General features: G+C 44.3%; 1 protein-coding gene across 1 annotated transcript in view; it reads left to right on the top strand.

Moving 5' to 3' along the window:
* The window catches only part of TANC2 (tetratricopeptide repeat, ankyrin repeat and coiled-coil containing 2), a gene marked incomplete at its 3' end in the record, with an annotated part of 210504 nt that overhangs the window by 97640 nt on the left and 100067 nt on the right, over positions 1-12797 (top strand). The window contains exon 6 of the mRNA XM_084301019.1: positions 9721-9869. Within this exon, the coding sequence (XP_084157145.1) occupies positions 9721-9869 (149 nt within the window). The remainder of the gene's footprint in view (positions 1-9720; positions 9870-12797) is intronic.

Genomic DNA, 12797 nt, shown 5'->3' with positions numbered 1-12797 from the left:
AATTGTTGTCTTTGGTCTGAAATTGCAGCAGTCTTCCTCAAACTCCTCCATTTGTTCCCGAGTTTCCTGCTGGGTTCTCTTCTTGGCACCTGTTTTGGTTGCCTGACGGGAGGAGATACAGCGATGTGCGAGGTTACGTGGGCGCTGTGGTTCTGCCTTCCCGTTAGCTAACTTCAGCGTTGGACTTCCACCCAAAAGACCTGAGTAAAATTGCAGCTCTTGCCCTGTGTAACTTAACCTTGCTGAGAGGATGGCTGGTGGATCGGATTCTGAGTTGTGTAAGGCCTTCATTGATATGGCTTACGTTTTGGAGAAACTACAAGTATTAAATGGATCTCATCAGAATGGGCAATGGGGTCTTACCGCTCTATTAGGTGCTGAAGGGTTGTTGATTAGAGACCCCACGTATTGGTTGCATTTGAAAATAACACCAAAAAGCATGGAAAATTCTCTGTTGCATTTGCAGTTGTTACTGAAATCATCTAGTTTTGTGAAAGTCCATGTGAGTACAGGAAGCAACAGAGGTGCTTGTTGCAGTAACGAATACAGAGCTGTATGATCAGCTCATTTTGGTAACTCACAGTTTACAATTCTGCCAACATGAGTAAGTACTAATAAGTCAGAATCATCCAATAATGTTTTTATACTTGATGCTCTAATAGCTGGTGATTGTAGATTATTCATCTCTGTCACAGCTTCCGTATCCAAACCGCACTTTTGAAATCCCAGCACTTCAATGGCAGTAGGTTTGGGAGACTGTTGTTTATGACCTAAAGGCTAAGGTCATGATTAGGTCTGATTTGTCTTGAATAACATTTATTCGGGAAAAGTGCTAACATATCAGCTGTAGGCAAAATAAGGTCTTGGTGCTGTCTGTGTCTCCCCTCACTCTTACAAACCCACAGCCTCCCATTTAACAGCAGTCAGTGGCTGCAGCATCTCTCCTTGATGTAACTAAAGTTATAGCTCCCTGTACGCTGATTGTGTTTTGACCAGGCAGAGCTACCTCGCAAGAAGAAAGGACACCTGTAAAAGTCCTCTCTGCAATTTCTTTCTCCCCAAGGAATCAAATGCTGGGACCATGGCTGGATGCGACAGAATGGATTCTCAGTGGCCTCTGCCACTCTTGCAGCAGCCGAGGGCAGAAATGAGCATGGTTTTGGAGGTGAACACCTAGGTCAATTTTATGCAGTAGCAGCAATGCGTTCTGCACACACAAGTATGCTTCTGAAAGTTCCCTGCCGCCCTGCTTGTGCCACCCGCGTGCGAGGCGCTGCTGGCCCCCGCCTGGGGACGCTTCCCATGCAGGCATCATCGTCGTGCTGGGAGCTGTGCATCTCTGCCATCCCTGCCAGAGCTGGGCAATTCCCCAGACGGCAGGAGGAGAGGATTTGTCCAGGCTTCTGCTGGAGCTGTGTGTAGTCCAGTTGACTGTTGGCACCATTAGCTTATTTGTGCTTCATCCCCAAAATAAAGCTTCTTACCAAAGCTGCCAGATAGCAAAGCCAGCTACTGCTGTTCGTTTGCTTCCCAGCAGTGGCGTGTAACATGCGTTCGTGAGGTTTGTGTCAGATTTACCACGTGAAAAATTGTAAGAGAAGAGAATATGAGAGGTTTTGGGAAGCAGTTGCGGAAATTCAAAAAGTATTTTGGGTGGATTGTGAGAAACATGCCTAATGTAGCAAAATAAATACACAGAATAATACTGGATTATATTGCTCAGATTTTAGCAAACACAATATTCAAAGGGAGTGGTTGTTCTTTTTTGATTGTGAATCTTAAAAAGGAAAAACAAAAAACAAACAAAAGCCCCCAACCAACCCGGGACATCTCTTTATTAATAGGAGTATAAGAGCTCATCCCCAAACCTGGCTGGAATAAAAGGTCAGCTCAGAGAGCTAAAAGCTAAATAGTAAGTAACTATATTTAGGAGTCAAGGCCTTTCTTCAGACAGTGCTCGATGAGAGGGTCTGTGTTCGGAGATGGGAGAGCAGAGCCACGTTTAAGATCAGGTGATGTGCCCAAGATAATATGCCAAAACTGTGAGGGACAGACGAATTGCATCTCTGCTCTGCATCAGCGGAGGGCTTGCTGCCTCTGTCATTTTGTCCTTGCTGGTTTAAAGAGCTCAGGAACCTGTTCAGAGAGCTAAATGTAATCTTGCTTTTAGGAAATGTTCCGTATAGCCAGGATCCCATTTATGGTAATTGTGGCCTTTTTAAAGGGATGTTTAGTGATTGATTGAGTGTCCTCTTATTTCCTCCATTCTCTTTTCTTCAGGAGGTAAATGAGAGCTGAAATCCAAGGAAATTCACCCCCAAATAGGAGTACAGAGGGTTTTTTTCAAATCTAGAACACGAAATACATTGAAATAGATTTGATGATAGCATTGAAATTGCATTTGTTGCCTGTCTGTGGCTCGGTAGGGCTTCTGCTTAAAAAAATGACTGTCTTTCTGGCAGTGTGCTTGAAGGAACACACAAGGACATCCACAGCAGTGGGGAGAGCTGGTTAGGAAGCAGTTCTTGTACGTGGTGCCGGGGAGAATTTCTAGTTTAAATTTCTCAGAGCAGACATCTGTGGAACTTGTGCAAGGCGTAACGGTGAGAAGTAACGGTGAGAACTGCAGCGAAGGAGAAAGGCAGCTTGTTACGGGAAGGCTGGCAGCAAGCAGCAAGCCCCTGAAGCTGCAGAGCCAGAGCAGGGCACGGAGGCTGCGGGTTGGGGCAGAGCTGCACTTGGAGCACTTCTCTACTTCAAAGGCAGGATTTTTGGCCAGCCAGAGGTCACAGCTGAAGAGCAAGATAGATTTATAGTCCTAATTACAGAGTTATCGATTCCAGCGCAGATTTTGGTTGCCTGTTTGCTCTGTTGCATTGCAACTTGTGATGAACCAGCACAGAGGGACAGACAGACTTCGCCTGGCGCCTGGCTGGGTACGGTTTTGTTGGTGGGAATGTTTTCCCTCGCTCTTTCAGAAATAAAACTAAGTATGAAAAGAGCAGCGGCACGAAAATATGCATTAAAGCAATGCATCTGATGCAGTCTTCATCCCGTATTGGTTACATTTTGAAAAACCTCTTCTCGATGTAAGCAAGAGTAATGAAAAAGCCTTTCCTTTAATACTGAGATTAGGGGAATATGCAGAAATGGTCAAGGGCATTTGCCAAATATAGCTCAAGTATATCCAGAATAACTTAAAGCAGATGTACATAATAATGGGACAGATTTGGGTCACATGGAGAAAGGCAAGTCTTTGGATAACACTCTATGGTTATGTAATTGAAGATCAAAATCGTAAATGGCATCGTTTATTTCTGGCAGTCCATAGGTGCTCGGTCTTTGCATGCAACTGTTCTATTTTTTTCCTTGCTAATTTTGAGGATTTTTGATTGTTAAAACAAATCATTCATATTCAGGCAAATTCTGTGATGGGTGCCACTAGGCGAGCTGTTACCCAGTGCTTCTCGTTAGACACTCGCTGAAGAAGACTTCAGATGTAATTTCAATTATATTCAGTCTACGTTTGGAATGAAAAGTGTAACCAGTACAGCAAAACCATTCTGTGGAGCAAAGACATGGTTAGTTTCTTGCAAGGGTGCTACCCTCTGTCATTCATCTGCAAGATTAGACGATGGTAGCTATCAAACAAGGCACAGAATTGCAAAATAGATCATAAAGAAATTTCATTTGGTTTTAAGGAATTGCAGCTGAAATGTGTGGCAGATTTCATTATAGGAATTGAAAGAACTTAACAGAAACAGTATTTTAGAATGATAATGTTCAGAGCTGTGCATTTTGAATGCTTTCTTGAAAAGAGCAAACCTAATACACTGTGCTTATGAGATTATAGATTTGATTTCCAAGGAAATGTTGTGAACATTTATGAACACTTACGAACCCTCCCTGGAGAGAAAAAAAAAAAAAAAAAGACAAAAAAAAAAAAAAAAAACAAGAAGCAAGCTGAACGCCCCTGCTTTTGTCAGGGATGCTTCCCAAGATCGACTGTGGCCAGGGTGGTAGCAGGGATCTGCCAGGATCCATGCAATTGCTGCTGAAGGGTCTAAATCAGGCAGGTCCTGGCGTGGATCGCAGAGGTCCTGAGACATAGCTGAGATGGGTCGAGTTGTTTGAAAGGAAGAATTGGAGGTGTTAAATTGCTTGACAAGCTCAGGTTATAAAGTTTTTGCAGTTCAGTAAAATAATTTATTAACTCGAAGGGATGGCAGAAGTAGCTGGAGAGGATGGAGATGTGCACTTCTGAGGTTTGGTAGAACTCTGGAAGCTGAATTATTAAAGAAAAAAAAGCTGTGTGCGCGCCTTAGGTACCTACGCTCTTTTTGAAGCGTCTAAATCATTGAGGGCTGGGTTTAATTATTTATTATTGTTAATTGCTTGGGTGTAATAGTTGAAAATGGTTCTCACGCTGTCAAAGCAGTTAAGAGCCCTTTGCCAGACGTGTCCCCGATGGTTGCTCAGTCTCCTCGTACGGCCTCAGCTCCTTCTCTGCCCTTTCCCTCGATGCCCCGGGGGCTCTTGGTGACCTTGCTGCTGCGGCCATCGATCGCGGAGCCTGGTGCTCCATCCTCGGCCTCCCCGGCCTCTGCTGCCCCAACCTCGCTCCTGGCCTCCACAAGGGTCGACGCTGAAGCCCAGCGACCTTCCGGAGCCCTCATCTTATGAGCCCGCTGTTCGTCTCCTGGCCCGTCTGATCCTCTTCTGGCATCCCTCCCAGTATAATGCAATCCAGAAGTAAAATAAATAATAGTTTAGTATATAGACACATATATAGATGGATATATAAAAATAATACAAATAAATAAATCATAGCGTGCTCTTCATGGGCTAGAGGTGATGAAAGCCACACCTTCCGTTCTCATTTCTTGTTTCTTTTACTTTGTTTTCTGGTCTCAGAGTAATTAAGCCACAATTATGTTGGATTTTCAATCTTTTCTCCATTACCGTTAAGTCCAGACGTAGCAGCGTAGTAGGGTTAACTGGAATGTGTACTGTGTGTGTGTGTGGCTGGTACTGGTTTGGGATTTTTCCCCTTCCCTGTGGCTTTATTGGTAAGGAATTGGAAGTTGTTGCTGGGCTGATTTAATATTTTTTTCCTGTTCTTTTCCACTTCTGAATCGCTGTGCATTCAGCAGTGTTAAGACTGCAGCACTGTGATTTATGGTTTTCAGCATTCTTCCAAGCCGAGAGATAAAAATGCCAGATAGCCTAAACACGTGTAGTATTTTAATCTAAAAGGACAAACTGTTTCACATCTCTGTGTAGGAGCCTTTATTTATTTCTGTCATATAATGCTGCCGTTACCTGTCTCTTCCGAAGATTAAGGATTAAGAGAAAGCAGTCTCCTTCAGTCTGTTTTTTTGTTGTTGTTGTTGCTTTACTGAAAATTGGATTGCCTATTTCATGTGGCCTTCCGAATATTCTTCCTTTGCTTTCTGTTTTGAAGATATCTTTTATTTATGGAAAGGTCACTACGAAAGAATCTGAATGTCTTATTTTCAACTTCATTTATTTTTGCAGTGTAAAGTAAGGCAGTTTGCTTACATTTTTCTTCCCCAAAACAATCCCCGTGCTGTTTGGACAAATTACCTCTCCTTCCAACTAGGCTACAGCTTTTGAGACTAATCTATCTCGGAGCTGAGGGTGTTCATGGATTTTTATTTATGTTATTAGAAATAAGCAATTCACCGCAGTGTGTTTGTGCTCCGTGGGCTGCATCTGTGATTAAAGTCCTTGGACCAGCGGCACACATCAGTAAATCTCTCTTGGTTTTGACTCTGATTTCAGTACCTGAAATGCTGACTCCGAGGTTGGAGCACTTGTTTTAAAATTACCCGTGACAAAATCCAAGTGGGTAAAAGTTGCTCTATTAAGTTCCAGGCTGCAGAGGGAAATCATTTTTAGTAAGATTCTGGAAAATCATTTATCGTGTGGGGATCTGCCAATGCAACAGTGTGTGCAAAGACAACGTAATCAGGAGGAATCTCGTGTCCAGCTAAACTCCAATACAGGTGAGGAGGCTCGGGTTAGCCAAGCACGTGCCGGTTGCGGTGGGTCCCCCTGCCTTGGACCCATGGCCAGCTCAGTGCAGCTGGGCTGAACAAGAAAAACCTCTTGCTTAAAACCAAACAAGACATAAACGACTCAACCAGCTAACCGAAGATGTCAGCTGTCATAAAAATGCGAGTTTCGCCGTCTGATGGCCGCTGGGAGACCAGCGGGGGCCCAGGCAGGTAGGAAGAGGCAGCTGAGGAGCGTGGCAGCAGCCCAGCTCGCCCCATTCCCTGCAAAAAAGCTTTCCTTTGTTATTTGTGTGTGTATCTATATATATCTACATGTATATACATGAATACCCACCTTCTGTTGAACAAGGACACCAAGGTGCAGTCCCTCAAACTCCTTCGAACACTTCGGCACGTCCAATGAAGCAGGGAGTTAAGATTTTTTTACTTGTTGAAAATTCCTGGCGTTGAGCATTTCAGGAAGGCTTTTAACATGACTTAATGTTTATGCAGAAGCGTACGACTTGATGTAGCCCAACACAGCGGCCCCAGACCACGAACCACACTGTGATCTCTCGAATCCGCTCCCTGATTGCCTTCAGGTTGGCGTGTGCGCAGCCCAGCACCTCGCTTCTGGGCACTGAGACGCTCGCGGTCGTGTGTTGGAGCTGGCTGTAGGGCTTGCTTTGAGCTGCTGCAGTTCATTACAGCAGCACGGTGTCAGAAGAGCTAAAAATACCGTGGGCCAATTCTGCTCTCGACTGTGCGCTCAGATTTCCCCAGTGAGGTCGGGGAACCAAATGCGCTCAAGTGTGCCTAAAATGTGGCTGCAGCATTAGCTGGATAGCGCGTGGTGCGGGGAAGAAGTTATGCCCTCTCTTTGAACTTGGAGAGCGAGTATTAGCTCTTACTGTCAACTTTGCAAGGCAACTTACAGCTTCTTTCCATAATACCCATTCACAGGCCTCTTGGAGCGGCTCTGTCTCTTCTTTGACACTCAATTAAACAACTGCACTTATTTTTAAAGACCTAAAACCAAAAGGCATAATAATCCGGTACAGTGGTGCTTTGCTCAAGTTCAAAGTTATCTGCACTTTGAAAGCCCCATTATAATAAAATAATTGATAGTTCTGCACTAAGTGGGATGCTCTCAGAGCTCAGCTCCTTCAGCTGCTGCTCTCTGTCTTGTGTCTGGCCGGGGAATTAGGGCTGCAGTCACGGCTGCTGCCTCTGCATGACGCTGCACCTTTTCGTGCAGGGACCTGAGATGAGCATATAATTTTATTTTAGAGGTAAAAGACAGCTTGTGCCCCTTGGAGATGCTTTAGGGATGGTGCGGACATGGTTAAACCCAGCCTCACAGGAGCAAATTGTGCTGTTTGTTTTGAGAGCGGTTCCTGACACTGAGCAGAATTCGGCTGACTCTGCCCAGCCAGCCCCGATGTAGCCTGTAAATAAATCGCTCTCGAGTCTGAAATAACACATTTCAAACTGAAGACTTCAGTCTTGCTTGCTGGCCTGCTGGACCTGTTCCCTGCGAGTGGCCTGGCCTGGCACAAGCCCGCACGGCGTGTCCTTGGCAAGCAGCGCAGCTCGGCCGCCTCTTCGTGAGCACCATTCCAGAAACTTGGTTTTCTTCATAAGCTTCACAGAATCACAGAATGAAAGTATGGCTGAGGTTGGAAGGGACCTCTGGAGATCACCTGCTCCAACCCCCTGCCAAGCAGGGTCCCCTGGAGCATGCTGCACAGGATCCCAGCGGTGGCTTAGACGCAGGAACCTGGACTGAGCGCTTTTCTCCATGCCTCACTGCAGTGGTCCCATGTGAAAGATTTACAGTCAGCTCTTCCCTAATTTTAGACCAGTACTGCAGGAAATTGGAGGTCCCGCCAGGTGCTGTACAGAGCAGAAGGAAGCTCTCAGACGTGCACAGCTCTGCTCTGACCTTTTACTTTCTGAGGAGTAAAAGTGAGCATGGTTTGAGGATCGTTAATGTGCTCTGAAACCAGCATGGGGGATGCACAAGAAACTTTCAGTAATTACAAACTGAGCCATATCCTACATATAGATATCTAGGATAAATTCCAAAGCCGACTTTTTTTTTTTTTAAAGCAAAAATAACCTTGGAAATCAGAGTCCATATACTTTTCATTTTACGTAAATGTATCTGTTCTGAATTTGACTCCCCGGGATGGTAAATGCCCACAGATTGAATGTGGGTGGTCAGCAGTTCAGAAAAATTGGGCCATCCATCTAAATTTGTCTCTATCTTAAACCTATCCTATTCACGTCAGCGTTGTATAAAGCAGTACAATAGGGATTCAGTAACTTAGAAGCCAACTTCTGTTATCATGCTCCATAATCCACTTTCATAACGGTGAAGTCACCGTTTAAGGACTGCTTTGGATGCTGATCTGCCAAAGCTGGCGGCGTTTCTGGATGCTGACTGTCGTGTGAGATGCTCCAGGGTTTCTGATGTGCCGTGGTGTGGGTGAGACACCAAGAAATTGCTGTAAGCTTCTGTGAGATGCACATTTGGAGGCTAAATGGGAATTTCTGGAAGCAGCTGGCTTAAATTTACTGAGGTCTTGTACGTATCCCAGATTCTGTGATTTGTGGTTTTCAGTTACAGTTATCAAAAAGTTATATTTAAAGCAACATCTTTCTGCTGTAGCTCCAGGCTGAGTGCTGGAGCACCCCCAAGCCAGGACAGAGCTGGGAAGCAGAGATCGGCTCTTTTCCAGATTGTACATTATCAGATGAATAATTAAATGTAGACTAATTGCAAATCCTAATTAGTCTCCTACAACTGCGCTAAACACAGTATTGCTTCAGTGTAACGTGGAAAGAACTTGACCTTCAGGCTTTAATGATAACACTGCTGCCGTGCGGGCAGCGAGGAACTTGACTTTCAGAACCTGACTTACCTTGGGATGCTACGGATCAAAAAACCTCCAACGTTTTTTGACAGAGAAACTTCTGGAAAAAAATCATCTGGAATTCTGCTTTTTAACTTATTTTTTGTATGTGGTGGGGATTTGACAGTTGGATTTTACGTTGTGTTGTAGCCCATACTGTGGCTGCACAAGGAGGCTTGGTCTGTGGAGCCCCATGCTTTCCACGTAACCTTGAGCACGTCAGAGCCAGCGATGATAATGGTCGATGCACGTGGGTTTTCTGTCCCGTTCTTTGCCATTAACCACTCAGTAGCGTGGGTTTGCTGCTGAGCATCTCGTTTAGTGCTGTGGGAACAGGAGAATGAGATGGCACGTGCAGTGTTGAATTCACTGCGGGTAACTGGAGGCAGCTTCTGTGTGAGAGGAAAGGGGGAGCGCTCTCCTTCTCGATTGTTCTTTCCAGGAAATCTCAGTTCCTGGCTGGCTGTGTTACTGCTGGTGCAGGGAAAGAGAGATGAATGTGCTTGCTTCCATATCAGGTACTGCAAATACAACGAGCAATGAGAGGAGAACTAACAGCCAGAGTTAGAAGAAACGTGTATTGATAGCTGGAGCAATGCAAAACCTAAAATTAATGATCAATAAATAACATTAAGACAGACCTGAATGATGTGAATAACCTCGAAACCCGGATGCAGAAGTTACAGTGTGAAAAGTTAGCTGTGTTTTGTTGCTAAAAACACTGAACAATAGCCAAGAGCAACAGTTCCTGTCTAAATCCGTGTGTTCCTCTTCCTGTTTAGGTGACGCTGAGCAGGAGCTGGGACCCCCTCCATCCGTAGATGAGGCAGCAAACACACTCATGACTCGCCTGGGCTTCCTCCTCGGAGAGAAAGTCACGGAGGTACAGCCAGGGCCCCAGTACAGCATGGAGGTGCAGGACGAGAACCAGGTACAGCAGCTCCTCCACTCTTCCTCGGTTTTACAGCAGTAACTGGCTGGGCTCTGATCAGAATGCAGCATGGGAGATAGTGGTTATTGTCTAATTATATGGCAGCTGAGTGTCTCATAATGGTGAAATGATTGTTGTGAGGTAGAAGGTTGTATCTCCTTGTTAAACAATGAATCATCATTACACTGCAGCAGTACATGTTTCAGGGATCAGCTGCTCCTGTGTGAAACAGCTTCTGTTGTTTTTCTGTTTCTGCAAATGTTGTAGGAGTGGGCAGCGTTTCTAATCAGATTACAGTGATCAAAATAATCTGTACTTCCATGGCATCTTGTGTGCAATATTTCAAAAGCATTTTAGCAGTGTTGCATAAAGACTCACTATGTCTCTAGGAAGTACAGGTAAGTAATAATATTATTTTACAGATAGTCACAGATTTTGCTCTTTTCTTGCCTAGCAAGATGAGTTCATGCTTGAAAATCGATAGAGAAAGCAGATCATAAAACCTTTGTTGTGATTGAACTTGCTACATCCTCTTTGGTGGCTGCAAAGCAGAACAGCAAAAAGGTCAGGGTCATGGCTACAATGTCAATTTTGTGGAATCTGCCTGAGTTTCTTCCTGCCCCTCCTCAGCCTTGGGCAATACGCCCACTTCCATCAGCGTTGATAAAATGAGAATGAAACTAGGGGACAGTTTTTTGGTTTGATTTTTCCATCAGCTAGAAGGACAGTCCAGCGTGTGGTGCAACAAGGCAAAACTCAGGAGCCCAGCTGCAATTCTCTCTCCTTTTACCAGTCTTTGTGTGACTCTGCATGACTCCATCTCTGTTTTAGATATCCAACATAGGCACATTTCAGAGGACCCAACTGACAGTCCTGAATTCCCTAAAAGAGTCAATAACAAGTGGCAGCCATAAAGGTAGTCCTGGCATTAAAGCTCGATGCCCGTCATGGCCATAGGAAGCTTGGTGCCCCTCGGCAGGAGGCAAAGGGCTCCCCCAAGCCCAGCACAAGAGCTGGGGCTGCTCCTGGTGCAGGAGGCTCTAGGTCCTGTGCCCCAGACTGAACCAAGTGATTTTTGGTCTTCCATCACCTACATGGCCCAAAGGATTAATATGTAAGATGCTTGAACGCCAAGAAATGAGTTCTTGTAATTTTTTTCCTTTAACACATTCATTAAGCTTTTAATGATTTCATTCAATTTTTTATGCAAGTTTGGTGGATTTGAAATGTACTTTACTATACATTGTGCTAGAAATTGTACTTTTAACAGGCACCTATTTGAACTGAATACTTCAAAGCCCAGCAGAGCTTTCTACTATAAATGGCTCCTTTTGTTGTTGCCTTTTGACAAAAATTAAAATCCCATCTTTTCTCTAAAGTAAAAGATGTCTTTGGAGAATAAATAAAAGAAAAATCTAAAGAAAAACAGCGGAGAGTTGTCCTCTAAAATAGATTGATATCTTGGGCTGTGTGCTAATTTTTGCATGAAAAAGTTTTGCAAGGCCTTTGAATGCTATTCATGTGCTGGAGAAGATAAAGAGAGGCCGGTTCCTCAATTACCGAGTTAATTCTTTTTCTTTCTTTGTGAGCCTTTCCTGCTGCCAGCACTCGCCTTGAATGGCACAGCACTTGAGGTTGGCAGTGACCTCCGGAGGGCATCGCATCTCGCCGCCCGCTCCCACCGGGCTGGCTTCAAAGCCACACCGTGCTGCTCGGGGCTTGTCCAGCCGAGGCTCGACGATCTCCACGGATGGAGACTCGACGAGCTCTCAGGGCAACCTGTTCTAGTGCTTGATGCCTCCAGCTGTGAAGGGCTTTTTTCTTTTAGCTGGTAGAAAATTTCCTTGCTACAACCTGCGGCTGTAGTCTGTTGTCCTTCGCAGTTCAGAGAAGAACGGGGCTGTCTTCTCTCTAACCCCCTGCAGACCGTGGAGGTTTTCAGCTCTCCCCAGGTGCAATTTGGCCTTCTCCAGGCTGAAGAAACCCAGCTCCTTCAGCCTCTCCTGCAAACCTCTCCGACTCCTTCCCGAATTGATTTCTTCAGCCACCACGCTTCAAGGGGTGTTGAAAATCATGCAGAAAGACGTTTATGGAATTTGCAAAGATTAATTCTTCCATTAATCATTGATTAATTAAAACCTGATTGACTACTAGTTTGCACTTGAATTTAAAAATGAGAACAATTTTCTAGGTTTTCATGCATTAATTTACATGGCCTGGGCAAAGAAATGTTCTTTGTATAAAAAGCTGGGACTTGGCTGCTGCTTGTTATTCTAACCATGCTTTGCCTTCTGAAGCGAGAAAATAATTATTTGCAATCTCACCGGTGCTGAGCTAAAGTGAAGATAAGGAGTAGAGGTGTTTTCACTAAAACTGCCCCAATCTGTAAATCGGCACATTCCATTTTCATTCAATTGCCTTATTTTGAATATGTCAAAGGATATATTCTCTAATCCAGATTGCTATGAAATTGCATGTCTTATGGGCTGTCTCTTTCTTAATCACGCTTTCCTTAATGAGAGATCACAAATGCCAAAGAATAAATCCTTTTTCTCCTACTTTTTGGGAAACTATTTTTCAACTGTACTGGCTGCCAGAGAAGCACAAAGGACAATGGGCCTATGACAGAACAGTTTAATTTTTCAAAGCTTAGTGAAAACGTGACAGATGAAACAGCAGCAATAATAATAATATGGAATGTTCTGTCAATGGAAATTTATATTTAAAACTAGCACAGAGGAGCATTCTTCTATATCAATACAAAAATAAAACATGTCAATCAATGCCAAGTGATATGCTGTGTTATTTAGTAATTTCCAGTTGCAAGTAGCTTGCTCCTAAGGAGCTGCATTGATAATACTGCAAATAAAAGAGCTTATAAGAATATCACTTTTGGCATTTCATGAAACAATGATGTTATCAGCTGCA

This window comes from Netta rufina, assembly GCF_964035555.1.
Source record: "Netta rufina genome assembly, chromosome: 24".
Taxonomy (NCBI): domain Eukaryota; kingdom Metazoa; phylum Chordata; class Aves; order Anseriformes; family Anatidae; genus Netta; species Netta rufina.
This window is presented reverse-complemented; position numbering and strand designations above follow the sequence as displayed.